Source organism: Thyridium curvatum (assembly GCF_004353045.1).
Source record: "Thyridium curvatum strain D216 chromosome Unknown NODE_32_length_403697_cov_78.906415, whole genome shotgun sequence".
Classification (NCBI taxonomy): Eukaryota; Fungi; Ascomycota; class Sordariomycetes; order Thyridiales; family Thyridiaceae; genus Thyridium; species Thyridium curvatum.
In genome coordinates, this window is record NW_022156787.1 from 271,414 (window position 1) to 293,368 (window position 21,955).

The 21,955-nt window shown below is 53.5% G+C and overlaps 7 protein-coding genes across 7 annotated transcripts; 3 read left to right on the forward strand and 4 right to left on the reverse strand.

Moving 5' to 3' along the window:
- Positions 1 to 423: 423 nt before the first annotated feature.
- Positions 424 to 2,386, forward strand: E0L32_005916 (uncharacterized protein; the record flags this gene model as incomplete). Its single annotated transcript, XM_031140491.1, has 6 exons — positions 424 to 723; positions 786 to 908; positions 958 to 1,110; positions 1,172 to 2,053; positions 2,122 to 2,209; positions 2,265 to 2,386. The coding sequence occupies 6 exons, from the start codon at positions 424 to 426 to the stop codon at positions 2,384 to 2,386; spliced, it is 1,668 nt and encodes a 555-aa protein (XP_030995424.1).
- A 127-nt stretch (positions 2,387 to 2,513) lies between these two features.
- E0L32_005917 (uncharacterized protein) lies at positions 2,514 to 6,480 on the reverse strand (the record flags this gene model as incomplete). Its single annotated transcript, XM_031140492.1, has 10 exons — positions 2,514 to 2,858; positions 2,913 to 3,564; positions 3,625 to 3,629; positions 3,683 to 3,980; positions 4,036 to 4,195; positions 4,247 to 4,281; positions 4,337 to 4,478; positions 4,538 to 4,636; positions 5,530 to 6,068; positions 6,134 to 6,480. The coding sequence occupies 10 exons, from the start codon at positions 6,478 to 6,480 to the stop codon at positions 2,514 to 2,516; spliced, it is 2,622 nt and encodes an 873-aa protein (XP_030995425.1).
- A 620-nt stretch (positions 6,481 to 7,100) lies between these two features.
- E0L32_005918 (uncharacterized protein) lies at positions 7,101 to 9,379 on the reverse strand (the record flags this gene model as incomplete). Its single annotated transcript, XM_031140493.1, has 6 exons — positions 7,101 to 7,291; positions 7,356 to 7,893; positions 8,072 to 8,190; positions 8,397 to 8,649; positions 8,705 to 9,223; positions 9,281 to 9,379. The coding sequence occupies 6 exons, from the start codon at positions 9,377 to 9,379 to the stop codon at positions 7,101 to 7,103; spliced, it is 1,719 nt and encodes a 572-aa protein (XP_030995426.1).
- Positions 9,380 to 13,603: 4,224 nt separating this feature from the next.
- E0L32_005919 (uncharacterized protein) lies at positions 13,604 to 14,692 on the forward strand (the record flags this gene model as incomplete). Its single annotated transcript, XM_031140494.1, has 1 exon — positions 13,604 to 14,692. One exon carries the CDS (start codon positions 13,604 to 13,606, stop codon positions 14,690 to 14,692), a length of 1,089 nt encoding a protein of 362 aa, XP_030995427.1.
- A 221-nt stretch (positions 14,693 to 14,913) lies between these two features.
- E0L32_005920 (uncharacterized protein) lies at positions 14,914 to 16,149 on the reverse strand (the record flags this gene model as incomplete). The annotated part of the gene is made up of 1 exon (XM_031140495.1): positions 14,914 to 16,149. The coding sequence occupies one exon, from the start codon at positions 16,147 to 16,149 to the stop codon at positions 14,914 to 14,916; it is 1,236 nt and encodes a 411-aa protein (XP_030995428.1).
- A 1,032-nt stretch (positions 16,150 to 17,181) lies between these two features.
- Positions 17,182 to 19,028, forward strand: E0L32_005921 (uncharacterized protein; the record flags this gene model as incomplete). The annotated part of the gene is made up of 3 exons (XM_031140496.1): positions 17,182 to 17,257; positions 17,432 to 18,186; positions 18,243 to 19,028. 3 exons carry the CDS (start codon positions 17,182 to 17,184, stop codon positions 19,026 to 19,028), a joined length of 1,617 nt encoding a protein of 538 aa, XP_030995429.1.
- A 370-nt stretch (positions 19,029 to 19,398) lies between these two features.
- E0L32_005922 (uncharacterized protein) lies at positions 19,399 to 21,203 on the reverse strand (the record flags this gene model as incomplete). Its single annotated transcript, XM_031140497.1, has 5 exons — positions 19,399 to 19,745; positions 19,803 to 20,414; positions 20,470 to 20,710; positions 20,766 to 20,897; positions 21,078 to 21,203. The coding sequence occupies 5 exons, from the start codon at positions 21,201 to 21,203 to the stop codon at positions 19,399 to 19,401; spliced, it is 1,458 nt and encodes a 485-aa protein (XP_030995430.1).
- Positions 21,204 to 21,955: the final 752 nt, after the last annotated feature.

Genomic DNA, 21,955 nt, shown 5'->3' on the forward strand with positions numbered 1-21,955 from the left:
GTCCAAAAGCAGTATCCGTATACTATTACCCTAAAGCAGTATCCGTATCCCTCCCTCCTTATCACCCCCGCATTGCTGGAGAACTATTTGGAGAATGTGGAAACTGGGGCAATTGCCGACGCTTTGCGGAGGCATGGTAGCGGCGGCAACGTCTTCCCTATGAGGCTAGTTCGCGGGTCAATTCATCGAGTACGCAATCTTTCCGAGGTTCGGAGACAGATAGCTCAGAGGTACTCCGAACAATATGGATAAGAAATTCTTCTCGTTCTTCCCACATCGTGAGGATCTAAACTTTGTTCGTCTGTTGCAGCTGTGGCCTGAAGTTTGTCTGCTTTCATACAGCAAAGGAGCAAATCACACTTGTGCTAAAGGCATCCCGTCCGTCCATAACCCAAGCAGACATCTTCAGGCAGGGATTTGATCATGGGAGATTGGCAGGCTCTGGCGGCTGCTCACCGAGCGAAGCAAAATGAATCCATCCCTGCGGAATGGAGGCTCGACAAGAATCTCCTCGCTGAGATCAGCGGCGAAGGAACGGACGATGCTGGACGTCTTGTTAGATCACAAGCTGTCAAGAAAAGTCGTCTTCTGACGGAAAAGGAGCTGGAGATCACGGACAACTTTACGGCTACGCAGCTACTTGACAAGATCGCGCGGCGGGAGCTGACGTCCCTCGAGGTGGCAACAGCATTTTGCAAGCGAGCTGCTCTAGCACAGCAATTGGTCAGCATCAATATGCCTCCTTGACCAACTGCTGGAAGCTGAAGCTAATACCGAGAGTATAGACATCTTGCCTGACAGAGATATTCTTCGATGAAGGAATTGAACATGCCAAGTGGCTCGACAAGTATCTGCAAGAAGAGGGTCATGTCGTCGGACGGCTCCATGGCCTTCCCATCAGTCTCAAGGTAAATTCTTGCCCCACGATTCTGTGTAGCTTGGCTAACTTGACTCCAGGACTCATTCATTGTGAAAGGGCAGCATGCAACTGTCGGGTATGTGGAGGCTCTTAGAAGGCCATTGTTGGACGATACATCCACGCTCGTCGATATGCTCCTTGATGCTGGCGCGATCATCTATTGCAAAACAAATGTTCCCCAGACAATGATGGTATGTCGCTCTGTACCTTCCTCTCAGTCGAAACCTTTCCAACCGTGCCTTATGAGTATAGACCGCCGACTCTGAGAACAACCTATTCGGACGCACTCTCAACCCTCACAACACCAAACTCACAGCCGGAGGCTCCACCGGTGGCGAAGGAGCCCTGCTGGCTTTCAAGGGGTCACCGCTCGGGGTGGGTACCGATATCGCTGGCTCCATCCGCATCCCCTCGTTGTGCTGCGGTATCTACGGGTTCAAGCCGACCGCCGAGCGCGTGCCATTCAGTGGCAACACTCGGGGCCCGTTCCCTCGACTGCGCATCCCGGGAGGCGTCATCCCGGCTGCGGGACCCATGGGCAACTCCGTCGAGGACCTCGAGCTCTTCATGCGCGTAATCACGGACATGCGTCCCTGGAAGTATGACGCTACGGTGCACGATGTTCCCTGGAGAAGACAGGAGACTGCTGGCGGGAAGGTACTCACTATCGGTGTGCTTCCCGAGGACGAGACGTACAGGCTGCAGCCGCCGGTCCGCCGAGCGCTCGACTCGGCCGTCGAAGCCTTGGCTCGCGCGGGCCACAAGATTGTGCACCTGCCCCGTGACGACTCTCGCAGCGTCGCACTCGGGGCCGTTCTTGGGTTCTACTGCTTCGGCCTCGGGGGGCCGCCACTCGACAATCTGGAGGAGGAGTTCAAGGAGCCTCTGATCCCCTCGGTCAAGCGGGGCGTTCACCCTTTCGGCAGCGCCTCGTTCTCCATCCCTCAAGACCTTGACTTCCCCCAGCTGCTCGACAGGATAACCGGTGCCCGCTCAGAGTATTCTGACAGCTGGAAGCGAACGTGGATCACCCATGACCTCGATGTGATTATCGGGCCGGGAGCACAGCACACTGCTGTCCCCCATGACACGTATGGCAATCCGGTCTATACCCTGGTGTGGAATGTGCTTGATGTGAGTATTTGTCCGCCTGGGTACCCTTATATGGCCGGAAGATTCCCTAACTTGCATGATCCAAACAGTACCCTGCCGGTATTATCCCGTACGAGGAGGTTCGAAAAGAGCACGACCCTCACCATGTCAAGGCCACCGCTCCTTTTGACCCCCACTGTGAGTTGTGATCCCAATTGACTTCATCATGTACATCTCTGACAATAATTACCAGATGACCCTGAGGAGCTCCACGGTGCTCCATGTGCCCTTCAAATCGTTACACCCCGATTCAGGGATGAGGAGTGCCTGAGCGCCATGCGCATCATAGACGAGGTACTACATCGCAAGCAATGACAAGAATAGACGTTTGCGCTAGCACTTAGAACTTTAAATCAATCAATTTAAACACATTCTATCCGTTTCATAATATCAGTCTGCCCTCATTGGTCCGATGCCCCATTGATGTTATCCCAAAGACTTACTACGTCGAATAGGGCTTTGCATTCTGAGGGCCCTCCAGTTCGATCAGATACCCCGGTTTGCATCCGGTGAATCCGACCTTGGGCTGGTTCTGGTAGAATGCGTCAAACTCTGGGTTCAGAGCGTCTGAGAGGCTCTTCACGTTGCCCTGTGGGTGCAGTGTCTTCCACGGGTCCCGGCAACTAGCACCCTTGCACGACTTGAGGACCAGCTGCAGAGCATCAATTCTGGGAACCAGCTTGGACAATGGATGTCCCATCATATTTCCCTTGATCTGGCTCATGTCAGTGCCGGCCTTGAAGTCGGCAAGCTGGTTATTCATTTGGTACGGGTCATCGACCATGTTCTATGCATTCTAGTCAGTTCAAACGATCGGCGTAAGGATACTATGACGACTCACGTAGAGCTCATGCTCGTTGGTGCACCAAACGGAGTAGTACAGGTTGTATCCAGATCCAATAAGACGGAGAGACTTGTACGTGTTCTTTCCAATCCCCGGGATGGCGGCCTGCACTTTCACGTCTTCCTCGTCATCTTCTTCGTACACTGTCGCCGCAGCCTTGATCAGTGGGTTCTCGTTGTAGGTACCAGAACTCCACATTTCAACGTTGACATGCTCGGATGGACCGTTCTTGTTGTCGTCCAGCGCTTTCTGTGTAAGCGGCATGGCCTTGCCGTCCATTCCGGGCTGCTCCTTCAGCTTAAGCATGCTCATGAAGGTCGCGGCCAGGTCCGTGTGCGTGGTGACAATGTCTGTTGCTTTGTTCTTCGGCACATTGGGGCCGCGAATGACCATGGGAATATTGATATCCTCCTCATACCCGCACTTCTTGCCGGCGCCGAGCCGATGTTGCCCGATATGGTAGCCGTTATCGGTCGTGTACACGATGAACGTATTGTCCAGGATGCCCTTCTTCTCCAGCGCAGCAACAAATTCGCCGATCATGTCGTCGATCCCGGCAACAACGCGGAGCCGAGCGCGATAGAATTCGTTGTGCTTGTCAATCTCGTCCTGGGTAAGCTGTGGCAAAGTTTTGACCCAAGCACCTCCACTGAGACTTGTTAGCCCGGTCCAGTCAGCATATCAGACATTTGTAGTCCATACTACCTACCTAGGCTACGACTATGTCAGCGCTCGCTCATGCATGTACTTGTTCATGAATAACTTACATCTTTGGGGTTGAAATTCTTTGTCGGTGGTATCGTTGCGTCTGTGAATGCGTTCTTCCATTTGTCGACAGGCTCTGGCACATATGTACCACCGGTAGCATGGATGCCGACATGTGGGATGGCAGGAGCGACGGCCAAGAAGAAGGGTTTGCCGTCATTCACGGCGTGGTCGAGCATCTCTAAACTGTTGTTGGTGATCAGGTTGATGGCGTTCTGTCCGGGGAAATTTTGTGGCTTTTTCTGATCGTACGACCATGTTGTGTTCACGTAGTCGTACGTTCCGGGCTGGAGAAGAAAGCTGTTTGTCCCGCTCAGCAACGAGGTCAGTCCATGGAGAGCTAAGAGAGCCATACTTGCTATTCTTCCATCCCTTAGGAAACGGCTTGTTATAGTTATCGACTCCGTGCTCGTTCATGAGTTTCCCAACGTAGTAGGCGTTGACCCCGGCTTTCTCCAGCCAGATTGGGAGATAGTCGTTGTTCAGTCCGGTGTTGACGAACTTTTGATATCCACCTATCCGATCACGTCAGTCAGGTTCCCCGAGACATGGCCCCTCAAACAAACCGTAAGGGGCGACGACACTGGTCACATTGGTGTTGCTATGGCTATTGTCAATAACTTCTCGTTAGGAGGACTGTGTGTGAGCCCACGTACTGGACCGCTTTTCCCGTCAGCAGACTGACCCTTGAAGGGCAACAGAGAGCGTTGGTGCAGTAGTGCTTGTTGTAAGTTGTACCCTGCTCAGCGAGGAGCTTCTGAACATTTGGCATCGCGTTCATCGAGTTCATGTGCAAATCTGTACCATTGATCCAGTTAGTGAGGGACGAACATCTCGATTTCCCTGAACTCTCTCACCCTGGTCATCAGACATCACGAATAGGATGTTTGGACCAGCGGTCCGCTTCTGCAAGTCTGAGTCGGCGCGGCTATTCTCATCTGGAACGGGGATTTGAGCTGTAACAGTTGACAGCACTCCTAAGAGACAGAGGCTAACGGGTAGCCTGGTTGGGAACCTCATGCTGGCCTAGAGAAATGATAATAATAGAGAACAATATGCGACAACAGTCGTCAAGAGAAGATGCCAAGACGGCTGGGCTTGCGCACCTTTTAGCTCACCATATTATTATATTTTCTTTTGCAGATTTATCAGCACTAATGCTAAGCCATGAGATCTGCGTCACGACGAGGATCTCACTGCCCGCGTGGCCGATCATTCTGCATCATAGACCCGACATTCCGAGGCACAACACTTGAGCCTGTCAGATCCGTCCTCATAAGACGTTCCACAGCACTGTCTCACGCGGATTTGGGCGGTGCTGTTTGATTATGAACGGCACTGAACATCGGCATGCTCTTACATCAGATGATCGCCTGCAACCAGCGTTTGCGGGGAGTGTACCGGGTAATCTAGCGCTGTCGGCTCGCTCCAAGAATGTAGACCTTGCAGAAACGTCTGTGGCCCTGACCTGGGCTGTGGAGAGGGAAGGAACGTGTACATTTGCTATGTTGAGTGTGATGCACACTACCTTGTTCCTGGCGATAAGCGAGGTCTCGGAAGTCGATACGAAAGCTTGTATGGGGTGAGGTCAGCGTGAGTGAAGCCCAGACGATTGCGTCAGCCATCCTTACAAGTTAGGTCAGTCCGTCATGCAGGCCCAAAATAGATCAACACTTTTATTTGCTGGGCCTAGCCCAAGGCCTGCATGCATACCTACATGACATTGCTGCTAGTGTGGATAGCTTGATAGCTTGATAGCTTGAATGTTTATTGTCTATGCTCTGTGTAGTTATTCGTCCTGGAGTCAAGTTTCATGCGCCAGATGGCCACTGATTCTTGCCCAACTCACTAACCATGCCCCGAATGCATTTGGCTTCAGCGGCTGTGATGTGTATGTCTAAATGTTCGGCTAGCGCTTTGATTCTCTGCTCCTCATTTTCCAGTCTCACAAGTATCTCATTCTCCGTCCCGGTTCTCCGTCTCACATAATTGTGGTGCAGGATCATCTGGCCCTCCAACTCGTTCGTCTCCTCGTTGAGGATATACCTCAAGGCCGTGACCATTTTGGTAAACCAGATCGTTCGTGACGTCATGATCTTCCAGTTCATAGACTCAAAGTCCTCGGGAAAGAACTCGAGGTCGGCAAAAGCATATTGCTCAACCCATTCAGCGTCGGCATTGTCTTGCGTCGAAAAGACCCAGAGCCGCTGTGCGGGTTCGGAGTGCTGTGGTAGCCTTTTGTGCTCGACGCGCATCCTGGAAGGGAGGATGCGGTCAACGACGACCCCATGGTCTAGGGGCATGGGCCGGACGGGTCCGTTGCCTCCAAAGCCGACGTCCACCATGTAACGTTTGCCGTTGATAATCACAATGTTGTTCATATGGCTCCTGCGCAGTGTCAGAACTTACAATTTAGCCTTTTCTTAGGACCCCTCAAGTAAACATGAACATACCACGGGCCAAACCGTTCGCCAAACTTGACCTTTGCGCCGCAGGTGATGAGCGTGAAGCCCAGACTCCGCAGCACTGCAGCGAAGAAGGTATTCGTCTCCATGCAGTAGCCGCCACGCCTGCGGACTACAATCTTCTCAAACAGGTCATCCAGGTCCAGCGACAGCATGTGGTGCGTTGAGTAGTGCAGGTCGAGGTCCTCGAACGGGACATGAGCGATCTGGCGCTTCTGAAGCTCTGCGAGCAGCGCTAGCGGATCGCCGCCGTGCTGGTGGTCTTTGGGCACCTGCGGACCCGACAGGCCGATGCGCGCAAAGTAGAGCGCCAGTTGCTCTTCTGTATACATCATAATTGGTGTCTGAATAGGAATTGAGGTCGTCTTTCTCACGCCCGCTGTCGTTCTCTGGGTATATATTGTTTCTTGATGGAGGATCGCCACAGGTCCATATCCGAACTTCCGACACGGGGTGGGCCATGGTCGGAATTGGATCCGGAATCTGCTTAGAAATTGGCCTTCTGCTAACACTACCGCTCAGATCCGTGCCAAGATCCTCGCCAGCACTACGAAATGGATTCACAGTCTGGAGGTTTTGTTTGCCAGCGAACTTCACTTACAATCATTTGAAATGTGAGCGAGTGAAATAGCTATTTAAGCTATTTCAAGAGATGCATGTTGAATATTGGGTAGCAACAGAAGTGTTACCCTTACCATCATCGAAGCTTTCACTGCTGTTATGCAGCGAGCCACTCTTTAACCCACTTCCGCATCGAGCCTATCCCAATGGGCTCTAGCTTTCGAAGAGCCGGACTTGCCGCCATCGCTCTCTCGACCACCATAGGCTGGCCCGAAACCAGTCCTGCACCTGCCGACCACAAGGTATCGAAGAAATCAGCCAGCTTCAGCGCCGGGTTCTGCGCGACAAAAACATCTGTTCTGGTCCCATCGTGAACTTCACCACTCGAACGCGGCTAGCCAGCCATGTCGCTGGTGGAACGATTTGTATATTCTTCTGGCCAACCAACAAGGCCTCCGGCCTCAACGACAGCCGGGATCAAATCTCTCCAGTGCGTTAGTTGCGGGTTGCGGATGTTGAAGACCAAAGGACACTTCTCGGTGGGTTGATCCCCTCCAGTCGCCAGCGCGAGATCCGCCAGGACTTCTGCAAGGGGGTCAGCGGGAACGAAGTCGGTGTTGTCAAAAAGCGAGCCCAAAGTGTCAGGCACCTACCTGTTCGAGGTGGAGGGAGCTCAGGATCATGCTGGGAAACCATTCCCGCATGTTCCCGAGACCTGGTCGGAGAACTGGCCCTCTGACCTGGCCCAAGCGGATGACTGTCGTGAGGACACGAGCTCCCAAGTGGTGGGCGGCATCACCGACGAGTACCTCGCCAAGGTAATTCGAGCGAGCGTAGCCAACGGATGCTGCAACCGTTGGCTGACCCGTGAGAACTGCCTCTGGTGCCGGTCCATCTTTGTATGCCTCGACAGCGGATATAGAGGAAATGAACACGAATTTGGTAATAGTGTCTGTAGAGGTAGCAAAGGTGAGAAGGTTCACCAGCCTGGCAAATTGAGGCCGGAAGGCAGAAAGTGGGAGATTGAAGTTGACAGGCCACGCCGCATGAATGATGAGACCAACATATGTGCCCAAGCGCCTATATGTGTCTATACTCAGACCGAGTGAAGGCTGCTCAAGACTGGCTTGGAAGAACTCGACACGTTCATCGAGGCCATTCTTGGGAAGTTCCGCAGCATCGAAGCTCTTGATTTGCGCAGCTCGTCCACCATCCACGCCTCGATTCAGACACACTATGTGTCCTATCCCGTCACGATCCAGCAAGTATCCAAGCAAATAAGCTCTACGACGCCAGTCGAGCCTGTGAGTAGAGCGTTGAGCGGTCGCGTCGCCGAATTCGAGGAATTTATTGCCTGGCTGGCACCGGGATCTTGCGGATAAGCTCCCGGTAGGTATTAAGGAGCTCCTCTAAGGTCTCCATCTTATCCTGCATGTCATCGTCGCAATTCATCAGAACCCTGGTAGCTGCAGCAAAGTCGGCCTCTGATACAGATTAGAAAGTGCGAAATTGGGTCGTCAAAGTTGGCGACGTAAAGCTCGTGAGATCTGCAGCCTCTGAAGCGAGTCCATGCCTCTCTCGAAGGAGTTATCCCCATCAGCAAGCTCCCTCCATCCAGTCACATTACAAACATGCCTGCAAATGAGGCCTGTGACTTCGCTACGTCCAAAGCCATATAGTAGATCTCTACCAGGTGCTTCCTCCTCCTCGTATTCTGCCATGTCTGCAGCTGCGTACATGACATAAATCTCCTCGGCATACTGGCTGATACTGGGGCCGCGCATAAGAGTGCCCTTTCCGGCAGGCATGAATCTACGGTCGGGTGAACCGACGAGGATTAACGACTTCTCCACTCGGGCATGCGCAGGAGCAGATTGATTCTCCCTCTTCACGCTCGGCCCAACGCGCTCAGTCAGCGTCGCTTGTTCAGCCGTAGTCAAGGGCTTGTCTGACACGGGTTCTAGCAGTAGGCCACCTTGGAAACGCTTGGCTCCCAACGACAAGGACTCCGCTCAGCTCGGGGTTGCTAGCGACGATTTCGTGCTCCACAGAGACTGGGTTGGTCTTCTCGCTGTTGAGGAAGACGATAATATCGTCGAGCCTGGCTCGCCAGCACCACAAGTCGGGGATCGTCGGATGGGGCTCGAAAAGGTCCTTTGTCCGATAATCTGTGTCATTTGGTCTTCTCGAGCCCCTGACGGCAAAGCAGGGCTGGTTTTCTATCTGAACATTGTCACGCCCAAATACAAGCTCGTATGTGTTCCCGGTCTGCCTGTCAAATGCGGCGCCAGTCCAGGGTGAGAACCGTATATACCTCCACAAGTTTCTGCTTGAGCGCTCAGAGGGCAACAACTCTGGCAGCAGTAGCTGCGGAACGATCGCAGTCTCGCTGGAACCCCAGAGACAACGCAGGTAGATCTTCTCTGCCACACGATCTTCCAGCGCTTGCGGTAAGTAGCCCCAAATATAGAGAATGGCTTGTAGATGGGCAGCACAATAGTCGGGCAGGGCCAAATTCTAAGATACGCCATTCTGGCAGTGGAAGCTTGGGGCAATCTTCATCACCATACATACCTGGGCGAGCTCTGCCACAACTGAAGGGACCAGTATGGCAATATCAGCCGGGGTCTGCTTCAGTACATCCACGACTCCCTGGGTGGTTGGAATTCCCATGTCAACAGGAATGATGACCACTTCTCCAAGGGGCAGCGCGCCACAAAGGCAAGGCGCAATGGATGCGCCCTGTAAAAAGTTGATGATCAGTCACTCTAGCTTCCGCCTGTCATCTCGAGATTCGTGTACATGAAATGGCGGCAACGGGGCCATCGCCCTCTTTCCACTTGTGAATTGCTGTTCCACTGCCACAGTTCCAGTTGGCGTCTGGCAGATCTTGGAGTAGAAGTCGCACATATACGCTTCGTGGCTCAAGATTATTGGCTTGGGAACGCCAGTGTTGCCCGAGGTGTGACTACCGCAGACATGTCATCGACTCGACTTGGTTCCGCGCTCTGCAGACAGAACCATAGAACCTACATGATAACGAAAGGCTCATTTCGTATACCTTGAAATGACTTGTCAAGCACATAATGACAATGTTGCTTTGATAGCAGCTCCACGATAGACGGCACACGTGATTGGCGTTCCACTCGCACGGCCTCGAGCATCACTTTAGCAGGTGCTGGAGTCGGATCGTGCGTGATTAAGGTACGACATCTTAGCCTTTCCATCAAGGCTTCATGAGCAACAGCGTTGTTCCGGGGAGAGGTCAGGAACATTACATAGCCAGTTTTCAGGGCTGCGAGGATAAGCGGGCATCATTTGGCCCGATGTATGTCAAGACATCGTTCTACATGGCCCGATTTGGTCTCGCTAACCAAGGTCACAGCAACTACGTGAGCACACGATACCTAGCAATAGGTGCCGCCGAGCTATCGTGGCCACCACTCTGAGACCGCACCCGAATTCAGCCCATCACTGTAAGCCCCAAAAGGTTTGGACCTCCCGGCATTAGCTTGACCCTGCGACATGCCAACGCTGCGACGACCAAGCACTGGGACCGAGGGCCACACCACCACCGCTCCAATCCGCAGTGCCCCGTTGCACCGCCCGCATCTGGTCCGGCGTCACCCATCAACCCGACTGTGTAGCTGCATCCGATCGTGTGGCCGTACCGGATAGTGTAGCCACGTTGGAATCCGCTGCCATCCAACACCCACTTGTATCCCACCGTTCAGTCCCACCCAACGGCCGCGCTGTACCCGAAGTCCAGATACCCGGGCGCCCGTCGTCTCACTCGCGTCCTGCCGCGCTACGATCGGACGGGATCAATGACTTCTGAGTGCTGCTTTGATGATCCCGTTCCGCTGAAGCCAACCCATGCCAGTGACTGTAGTCGCCGCCTGCCTCGCCCCAGGACAGCCGCAGGCAAGTGATGGTCAGATTAGTTGACGGACTGCTAACAGAAGTACTTAACTATCTATCAAGCCCATCAGATTTAGGTAGTGGGATAGCCCTTCCGAGTTCTTAGGGCAAGGATGTGACAAGGATATTGATTGTTAAGATTGAGGTAGCTCCTGATGAACTTCCGTCAACCATTCAGACACCCACTTGGCGGGACAACTAGGCCGTGTCGATCCTAGGAATGTTCAAGTAATTACGGGGGGAAATGGTGAGAAAATGAGGCCCCCTGCAGATTACCTAAATTGGAAGATTCTAGCCGCCTTCCGTATTTAGGCGACGTACTACAGCGCATCGCTGTCTCTAGTGCGGCGAGTTTTCACAGGCTGGAACCAATGGTTCGTGAGCCACCAAGCCAGGCCACTGCGAATAGTTTATTGAAAGAATATCGGATCCTGCTATCCTTGTGGCCCACCCGGCAGTAGGCCTCTTGCTCGCCAGGCGATCAACAACGTGTGGCAGAAAGGTCATTCTGCCATTGCGTTGCCTTCTCATGTTCTGAGGACATTGGCGTGACATGGCGACCTAGGATGCGGATATCTTGGGTTGAATCGATTCTCTTCCGCAACAAAGCTACAATGAATCGGACGTGAGATGACTAAAGAAATTGAAATGAGATCCACGAAACTTTTCCAGTATATTTATACTTCGAGATCGATTCCGGCGAGGGGCTGGAGGGTTACTTTCCAGCTATTGTCAGCATTTACTATTACAGTAGTGATGTGAAGAGTCTTTCTCGGCTATGCGTGTCATTGCAGCGGCACATCGGTTTGAGTATCATCGATTGGAGCAAGACAATTTAACTGTGTAGCTCACTGCAGTAACTATCTAAGACTCGTTCACAGCTACATGCATCCCTGCGAGACCAAAATCTGCACAGATCAGGTTTGAAACTAGGATTGATACGCTCCCCCTGTGGTAACTAAAATTGATGCATTCCCCTTATGAGACTAAATTCTGCGCAGATCTCCTTCTAGACCGTATTGATGTTCCATCCCTGATATTCTGCGAGTAGCAGCTCAGAGTTCACCCAGGATCTTGTCCTATATCCTGCAATTGGACTAACCCTAGCATCCCGGTGTCTCTTTCACTAGTACCCTGATTCTCAGGCCAATTTCTGTCCGGAGGAAGTCAGGAAACACGATTATCTAGACCCAGCTGACGAGACATGATGACACAATACTCTGGTTCCAGAGACACTATGATATTTCCCAATGAAAAGGATTTATTTGTTCATAGAGATAGATCGACCGCTCCTTGATTGCAAGGCCTTCAGACCCGGCTTCTCCTAACTTTTCCGATGTTGTTCTTAAAGCCCTGAACCAGATCCGCTTTTCTTTGACCTCTCGCCCATGGCTCTTGATTGGGGGCAGTGCAGTGTCTTTGCCCACAAACAAAGGGTTTACGAATCGCCATTACCCGGTAGAGTCGAGTGGTTCGCTTCATATGTATGTTCTTGGCGATGACTGGCATATTCAGGAGAACTGTGAGTATTTGACATATCCACGTTTGATATAAACGTGGTCCCGTAGTCGCCACGGTCGCCGCCACGGGATGTATCAGCTGGTGGTGATACGCCTCCACCCTGTCTAATAGCACCTAAAGAAGACCTCTGGCTGTCATCGAAGTTGCGAGGATTCGGTTCATCAGGAAGGCCTGCCCTTTGAGGTTAAAGCCAGTCATACCACGAGGCTGAGGGATTGATGCTTACCCGTCTCAGACCTTATTCTTGTAGACCTCGTCTCCCACCAAGTCATGACGGCGATGAGCAAAGATAGGATGCCAAAAGTGAGCCCAAGAGCCAAGGCGATAATAGCTTCGCTTGAGAGCTCTTGCATTTTTCTCTGACGAATAGCTCATCGATCAAGACGGTTTACCAGAGGAGAAAAGCGCTTCCATCTCTGGACATCAGCATGAAAGAGAAGAGTCAGGTCGCAGGCATTATTTGAGCGAGGTGAGGAATTAAAGGACAATATGTTTATGTTACTGGCCAACCCTATCCGCCATTTGGATATGGAGAGCATCCTAAATGGGAAAAGAGTGCTTTCGTGGCGAAGTCAGCCTCGATCTCTGACAAGCATGCGGGAGTGACCGCAATCGTAAACTTGGCGAAGAACTCATCAGGACTAGGAGCGCTTCTCAGCAAATCGGATTGTATGCACCATCAAGGTGGGCCGCCCGGGAGACCGGATCATCAGCCGGTTCGAGGTATCGGGGCATCTGTCATATTTTTTTTTGCTTTTTCCTAGTTGTCGAAGTGGCTTGGTCTCTTGTCTTCTGTACTGAATGCATTTCGCAATGTTGCGACCATGGAGGGGGCGCCTTTCTCACAGGGGTCACGCATGACAGAGCGAATAGGATGCTCCCGCGGGTGTGATATCTGCAGCCGGGAGGATAGCGCAGGCACACTCGTCGCCATGTCGCAATGCGAGTGCCGCCAGATCTGGCTGCAGCCTGTCGCAATGTTCGCAATTAAAAGAGCTGCCAGTCTTCGAGCCTGTTGATCGTGGCATTTCCTCCTGCTAGATAGCACGGCATGCCGTGTTTGCTCCTTCGGCACACGGCACAGCCATGGACGCGACACCAGGCAGCCCCCAGCGAGTGCCAAAGCCCTACTCGTACTACAAATGTACTTTTTGCAGAAAAGACAAGAAAAAGGTACGGTCCGAGAACTGTTCGTGACGTGTACTACGAAATGCTCAAGCCAAAGAACCCAGTGCGAGCCAGCGCAGCGCAAATGGCCGGGCGAAAAATGCGTTCGCTGCCAATCCAAAGGCCTTGCCTGTTCGGCAAGCCGGAGAACGGACGGAACGCTGCGCAGAGCCCTAACCACCAATGGAGCACTCCAAACTCACGAAACGATTCCCGAGCATATATGGCACTAGTAAGGATGAGCCCATTGATCCTGTCACTCATGAAGCCTAACTTGCATCGTTCAGTATGTTGATCACCCAGTGGTGGACCATGGTTTTCCGCGCCTCGGTTCAGGCTGCAAATATATCCTCGCATGCAAGATACACGATCAATTCTCTTCGAAGTGAGCTGGAGCAACTAAGTGTGTCTGTATCGGAACGGGCCTCCAATCTGTTCGCCCAGGCTATGACAACGGCTAGACAATGCAATGACAAGTCCTCGGAGGTCCTCCTAGTCCAGACAGCACTCCTGGGCACTCAAATGCCAGAGTCAGCTGTGAATTGCGACTGGGTTGCACTTTGTCACACCAAGTTCCAGCCTGGATCCGGATATGCGTCACGGGAAGCCTCGTCAGGGCAGGCGTACTCGTTGAAGATGCTCTCGAAATCTATCGACTTTCTCATGGAATCAGAACAGTGGCTTGCAGCAATGGACAGTCAGAAACATTTGATACGCGTGGCTCTCAAAAGGCGACCTTTGGTGTCGAGGGTGGTTCCGGACTTTCCAAAGGAGATTGCAAGGTACTTCCACATCTCTCAGAAACTTCGCAGTGTCATGAAGAATTTGCCTGCCACCTTCTCCCTGGAACCCCCTCGTCGGCAGTTCCTATGCCCGGAAATTCACGACCTTACTCTGTTTGGGCCTGATCTGGAACTCCTCGATGACTTTGCGAAACGGAAGCGAAGCTACATTAAATCCCAAGATTGCCTAGGACGCACGCTTCTCCATCTTGCCTGTGATCCTCCGAATCCTGACCTCGTGTACAAGTTGCTGTATTACGCAGTGAACTTGAACGCTCAGGACGAATGTGGCCAGACTGCTCTGCACTATCTCTGCAATGGGACTAAGAAGGTCCCGTGGGGACCCTTGGCTGCTGGAGCATCGATACTGGAACAAGAAGAGGAACGGCGGCTACAGTCTCTGACTGCGCTTCTCTCAACAGCGTCAACAGACATCGGAATCAAGGACAAGGACGGTGCTTTTGCACACCAGTACGCTATGGAACATAAGCGGCATGACGTGGTGCTGAAGATCTGGGAACGAGGGCGAAGCTCGAGTGACGAGGCAAAGGTGTCAATAATCGCATGTTATAACGAGATAAGCAAAGCCAGATAAGTTCCATGTAGGGCAACTCTCAACTTGATAGAAACTGACAGAGAGTATGATGTGCGTCAAGGCCAATTTTGTTTCCTTGACCATGATTTTGACATACGTAAAAATGCAGCATCACGATTGACTGACCCCATGGCAATGAAGAAATGGATCTATAAGCCCTACTATCTGCGGTTAGAAACAATTACACTATGAATTAGAATTAGAGAAAGCCGTCTTCTTGATTACAGCTTGGCTCTGAACTCCTTCAGATCTTTGGTTTCGCCAACTCTCCAACTCACGTCGCCTCCGCCCTGTTGGCCGTCCTTCCACCGCCACCTGCCCTCGGTCTGCTGGCCCTTCTCCAGCATGTCCTTGACCCATTCGCCAATGATCGGCAGGAACTTGAAGCAGTGACCACAGTCGCCGCCGGCAACGACCAAGTTCTTCTTCCCGGGCACATGGTCGATGATCATGTTCGAGTCCTCTGTGTCGGCGCACCAGCAGATCTTCTTGTTGATCAGCGGCCTGTCTGCCAGCGCTGGGAGCGTCTCTCTGAGCAGTTTCCGGATCCTCGCCTCGTCTGTGGGAGGGATCCAGTCGTCGGTCGAGACTGGTATGGACAAGCCGTCGGACTTCCAGTTCGTGTAGCCAGCGACGGCCGGGCAGAGCTTGAGTATGTTCGTGCGGCGATCCGGTTCGAAGAAGAACCCGAGGTCGCGAGCATACGTGACGGGGATGCCCTGCAGAGGCTCAGCCTCCTTGGCTGTGAGCTGGATGTGGCCCACGGGCCAGGCCTTTGCCACGACCTGCTTGCCAATCTGGGGCAAGACGGTGGCCAGGTTGGCACCGAGGGCGAAGACAGTAATGTCTGCCGCATGAGTACGACCCGAGGCAGTCTTGGCACCGGTACACCTGTCGCCATCGTAGGTCACCGATTCGACGGCGTCGCCAAGGTAGAACTTGACGCCCAGGGTACAGCATGCCGAGTACACAGCAATGAGCGCGTCACCGGCCTTGGCATATCCCGCATGCTGGTTGAAGTAGCCCTGCCACTTCATAGGTCCATCGAATACCGGGGCGATGGCGCGAATGTCCTCGCGCGACTTGAATAGGGAGACCTTGTTCTTGTATGCCGGCTGCGAGGCGATGGTGCTCAATGACTTCTCAAGAGTCCTCCTGCTCTTCTCCGGGGCCGTCGAGGAGTTGCCAATCAAGTATCCCACTTTGCGAAAGAACGGAGCAAAGAGCGGCGTCTGCCATGCCTCGATCGACTTGAGCGCTAGCTCTGTGTAAAATGGCTCCTCGTACTCGGCGCGCACGATCTTGTTGAAGTCATTGCCGGCAGAGAGGTCGGCGGGTATACATGCGCTCTTCTCGAGAACGGTGACGTTCTTATATCCGGCTTTGGCCAGGTGATAAGCCGTCGACAGACCAATGGTGCCCGCACCAAGGATCAGGATGTTCGTGTTGGCGTCCATGTTTGGGGTGCGTTGTTGGGTCGAGGAGAAGACCTTGATGCCCTCCAGAGGCTCCAATAACTGCTCCCTCGTCTGCCAAAATCGCTTGTTAAAACCTATGCAACTTTCCTCGCAAGTCAAGATCCAGGTCTCCTGTGGTCTGATTCAGGTTGCCGATGTCGGTGTGCCTCCTCTCCGATACCGTGAGATTTCTCACGAAAACATAAGGTTTGTCGAATGGTCATGGGTTCACAAAGGCAACATTAATCGACGAGGTACAAGTACTGGCAAGCGTCAACCGATAGAGGTGAGGCCAATCGACAATGAATCTTCGGACAAAGATAACGCCAAGATTCGGTAATTGAAGGCAGGGTCCAGGCAATGCCAGGGAAAAAGGCAGGCCGAATCGACGTGCATGAGATAACACCAACAGAGTGTGGCCACTCCTGCGGGGAAAGGGTGGGTCAAAAAGTCGGGGAATTCTGCGATGGAGTGCCTGGGGGTTGAAAAAGGGTTAGTGATTAGGTAGGCTGTATCAACAGCAGTGTCAACGCTAGGTAGTTATTGCACGGAGATGAATTCATGATCGAGGCCCTTGGACTCGTCAATGTTGAGGCGGGTGGCAAGATGGCGGTCGTTGCCGCCCTTGTCAATGCTCACGCCCAGGGATGGGACGTGTTCTTGGTGCTCTTCTGTGTTCTTCATCAGCCGATCTTGTCTCTGGCCCTCGTTCGGCCGTGATGATGACACACTATCTGATCTCAGGAGGCTAGTCTAATCGACGTCGAATCATGAATGGCTAGAGCAGCCCCTCCGGCGCCCCATTCTGGCTCGAGAAAGGATGCGACACTGACACTAGCCCTGGGCTGTGGAGATGCGGAGATAATTCCTACGGCGCTGCCCACCGCCGCGCTCGCACGCCAACTTTTGCAATTTTACCCCCTTCCACTTTTACCGTGGCAGCCATAACAGCAGGTCTGACCTGAGAAAGAATACCCTGATCATACTCGACTGCCGTTCCGACATCAGGACCACCGACGCGCGCTGCTCGACATGGTCCGCTCCAAAGAAGGCAAACGGACGCGACGCCCGGAGATCCGCACTCGGACCGGCTGCTGGAAGTGTCGAGGTTTGTTGCTTGCTTCCTGTCCCATCCAACCGAGACCCTGTTGAGTTCTTCCCTTGCTGACGCTCTATCCGTCCCCCATGTACAGAAAGGCGGGTCAAGTGTCCAGGTATGTCTTCAGCCTCGCCTGCTCGACCTTGTTCGGGCCTCGTGCATTCACTAACCGCGTGTCTGCAGAGCAACGGCCTATCTGCCGCCACTGCGAGCGGCTGGGCTTCGTCTGTGCCTACGATTACAGGCTGACCTGGCAGTCTGTCTACGTGCATGACCAGCAGCCGCCAGCAACCCCGGCGAGGAGACGCCCGCCGGCCCGCAATGGATGGCACCGCATCTTCCAGTGGATGTTTCTCAACACAGGCTACGATGACTTCCATGCTCTGCCCACTTCAAAACATGCTGGAGGAGCGTTATCTACATACTCTGATGCCACGTCTGAGATCGAGACGTTGACAACCATTTCAACGCCAGCCGTCTCTTCACCCTTATCACTCACACGAGCTTCAACCCCTTTGACACCCTGGGACGGTTCCGAGCCCAACCAGTCGCTTGCTCTCTTCCCACCATCACGGTCGTTGTCGCCGCTACCCCTTGCTAATCACCATACCTACCTGTGGGAGTACTTTGATAAATGCATTACGCCGCAGTGTGTCATCAACACACTCATCAACCCATATCGAGACATCCTCCTCCGCGTTGCTGCATCGTCTCCGGACGGTCCACTCCTCCACTGCATCCTTGCCGTATCAGCAAATGAGCTTCACAATCTTGGCAACAGCACGTTCAAGACGACGATATGGGATCATCGTGCGAGAGCTCTCAACCTCCTGAGGAGGGAGGTGGAGGTTGACTCCCTGGGTGCCAGCTGGGGCTTGACGAGCAGGACAAGCCAGGCTCAGGTGTTGCTGTCGACATTGATGCTCTGCTTCTTCGAGGTAAGGCCTCCATGCCTATTCTACCGTGCCAAGTTAGGCTCACATGGATGGAACAGATCACGCAAGATTGCTCTGAAAGCTGGACATTTCACTCCAACTTCGTGCGCTCCTACCTGGTCAACAACAACATAGAAGGCCAGATCGAAGACGAAGAGCAGCAAAGCATCGTCCAGTTTGCCGCCGATTACTTCTCGTACCACGACATTCTCGCCGCAACGGCATTGCCGGCTCGCGAGCCCTTAAACTGGCCGGATAACCGCTTTCGGCAAACGGACTCTGCTGTAGAGTCGTTCACGGGATGCAGGACCGAGCTGTTGAATCTCATCGATGAGATCTCCAGACTCGCCACTCTCGGCCAGGATGAGTCGTCTAGAGAGGATCGGCGGATGCAACGAAATGCCATCGAAAGGAGGCTGCACGACATTGCTGAGCCTGCTCTCGACCTCGAGGATGAGAATGCCGTCATAGCCGAGACGAAGCGGCTGGCTGCTCTTATCTACCTCTACTCGAGAATCGATAACGCCGGGCCTCAAGACACCTTACTTGAGCGCCCGACACGGCGAATCCTAGAGCTGATGCCCAGCATCTCGATGCGAACCAATGCTCTCCTGTGGCCTCTCTTTATCGTCGCTACGCTGGGTATGCGGCCGGAGTGGGAAGAAGACCGGATGTTCCTGTTGGAGCGTCTCAGTGCGTTGCAGGACACAAGACAACTAGGAAATGTGAAGAAGGCACGCAAGGTGATCGAGGATGTTTGGAAAGCACGAGATATTAGTCGGCAAGAGGCCTTGAAGGGTTGGACGATCCTTAGGAACAGACATGGTGCACTGAGTCTAGCCTAAGCCTGTACGTACAAAGACTTAATCGGTCAATTGCAAAACATCAGCATGAAAACACTGCTCGTTTTCCCTTCCTATGGCGATTCCCAGAGTAAATCTCAGAGTTCTACAGAGATAGTATACTCCTAGAAGTAGACATCCATCTATTCTTCATTGCTAAGTATTGATAGGACACAGTATTTTCCCCAAGGAAGAACATGCACGGAGACAGTATGATTACCCTAACGTTCAAGCCAAATAGATGCAGAGCCATTGTTGTCGGGACAATATTTGATGCTTGAATTGATTGTCCTGCTGGAAGTACAGAAAAGCTATCTAGTACCAGATTCCTCTCGAGATACCTTCATTCTTTCCGAGATTTTACGAAAGCCTTTTACGTAGTGTACCGGAAGTTCTGCTGGTGCTTGTCGGTAACGTCCTCGAAGCCCTCCAGAGTGCCCTCGTGCACGGCCTCGGGCTTGCCGTACATGCGGTCCTTGCGCCTGTTCTCCCAGGTGGCGACCACCCAGTAGGTGAGCAGGATGGCCATGCAGATGCAGTAGCTGATGAGCATGGCAACGACGCCGGCGGTGTACTTGGGGGCCTGGTCGGCACGGAAGGTCTGCGGGCCGACCAGGTTGCCGACGGCGTAGCCGATGGTGACGAGGCAGTAGGTCACGGCCTTTTTGGTCTGTCCGGCGGTGTTGGCCTGGGGCAGGGAGATGCCGATAACATAGGGCGCTGCAGGAAATGTCAGAATGGGCACGAGGGAAGGACGAAAAGCAATTAGAAACTTACGCCAGTAGAAGTACATAAAGTAGACACCGACCAACTGGCCTGCCTGGTTCGTGCGCGGGATGGCATACACCAGAGCAGTGCCGAGGATAGGCAGGAGGAGCGCAATGCAGGCGACCAGAGTTCGGCGGTTGTGCCAGCGGGAAGCAATGTAGCTGAAGAACCAAGCGCCGCCAGTGGCAACGACACCGAATGGCATGGTGAGCAAGCTAGCGTTGAGAGCGCTGAAACCCAGATCGCCAATGATGATGGAGCCAAAGGTGACGAGACCGCCGTTGGGGATGTTGATGACGATGTTGAACAGGAAGACGAGCCAGACCTTGACGTCGAGGAACGCCTCGAGGACCTGGTCCCACTTCCAAACGCGGTTGGCGATACCAGTACGGTTGGAAGCCAGACGCTGGGTAGCGTGGTACCTCTCCTCAGGAGTGAGGAAGCGGGCGTTCATGGGGCCGTCGGGGAGGATGAAGAAGAGGAACAAGCTGTAGGCGATGTTGATGGAGCCGGTAATGATGTACAGATACTGCCACTTGAACAAGGGAGCAGAGCCGGGGATCTTGCCGACGACGAAGGCGAAGAAGCCGTTGAAGATGGACGAGATGTACGCAAAGACGACTAGCATGGCCCGTCAGTATGGGCTTCTGAAACATGTGGTGTGATGACAACTTACTGGCGTTGCGAGGAGCCTGCTCTTCCTTCTTGTAGAAGGCAACGATGATGTACGTGATGGTCGGGGTGATGGCAGCCTCGAGGAAGCCCATCCAGAATCTCAGGGCCATGAAGCCGCTCCAGGAGCGGCAAGGAGCGTAGATAATGGTGAGAATGGACCAAAGGAGGGAAGCAGTGGCCAGGAACTTGCCCACGGGCATTCGCTGGATGAGGTACGAGACGGGAATGAGACCAAGCACAGTCTGTTGTCCTTGGTTAGCACAATGCTCCGGCATGGGAAGGAAAGGGGCCACATACGCCGAGGGGAAGAACACTGCCCAACCAGCTGTATTGCTGGCCATGGAATCCATTGTCGGTCTGGAACCCATAGAGAGACGCAGTGCCAATCTCAACCTTGTCGACGGCTCCGAGCGTTGCAGCAAGCAGCAGCTAAAGCGATCCAGGTCAGCAAGAGTGCCAAGGATGTTTAAGGGTTGCATTGCATATGCGACTTGCAATTGGCAGCAGAATAAAGTCGATTTTCCTGCGAAGCTTCTTTTCCTTCTCGGGCGTCAGAGGACCAAAGTGCTCAGCATTCGCCAAGAACCTTGCGGCATCGTCGAGTTCGACTCCCTCGAGGCCCTCCTTCAGATTGCCGGCAGCGCCGTCGGTCTGAGACACAACGGGCTGGACAGTGTCGGGGCCCGACTCGAGCTGGCCCGCGTCGTCGCGCTTGGGCTCAGTGGACGCAGTCATCTTCAAAGAATTGGAAGAAGGGGATGTGGCTGGCAGGAGTGTCGATCCGCTGGGCGTGATGTTACTGGCAGGACACAGGCTCGAAGAGAAAGCTGATGGGAAATGGCCGGGAAGAGACCTCGCTTTTGTGTTGGTCGGTGCGGCAAGCAGTCAGACACGCGCCCCTGAGGTTACCCCGGATTCTCCCCCATCTTATCAGCGTCGTTTTTCGCAGGTTCCCACGCTTCGTGCCCTTGGAGAACCTTGAGATGCGAATCTCTGCAAAGAAACTACGCCTAGCGCCCAGGCTCGGCATGGGTCACAAGAGGCCCAGCAGCACGAGTCGGGTGGGCCAGGGCGGCGCTAGAGAGATACGCACCGTTGCTGAGGAAGTTCGAATCGACGAGGACGCCAGCCCAAGTGGAGACAGTCGTGTCTACCGGCAAGCCAGCAACGCCATTGAACGCCTGTCTTGACGTTCCAGACTAGTGGGAGCGGAGCATACCCCGATGCTAACCCCGACTGGGACTGGGCCAGCAGATACGCGGGAGAGATGAGATGGAGGGTTTCATCCGAGTGTAGATGAGCGACGCAGGAAGGTCGAATCGACGCGCCAGCGTCGGGAAGAAAAAACCTCGTGATGCACATGATAAAGCTCCGACTTCGACATCGGAGCGGTACCGGAGACGCTCCGAGCTGCATCGTATATCAGCTGCAAGTCGCGGGCTTCAATCTTCCTCTGTCTAGCCGATAAACAGATAGCCTAGCACCAA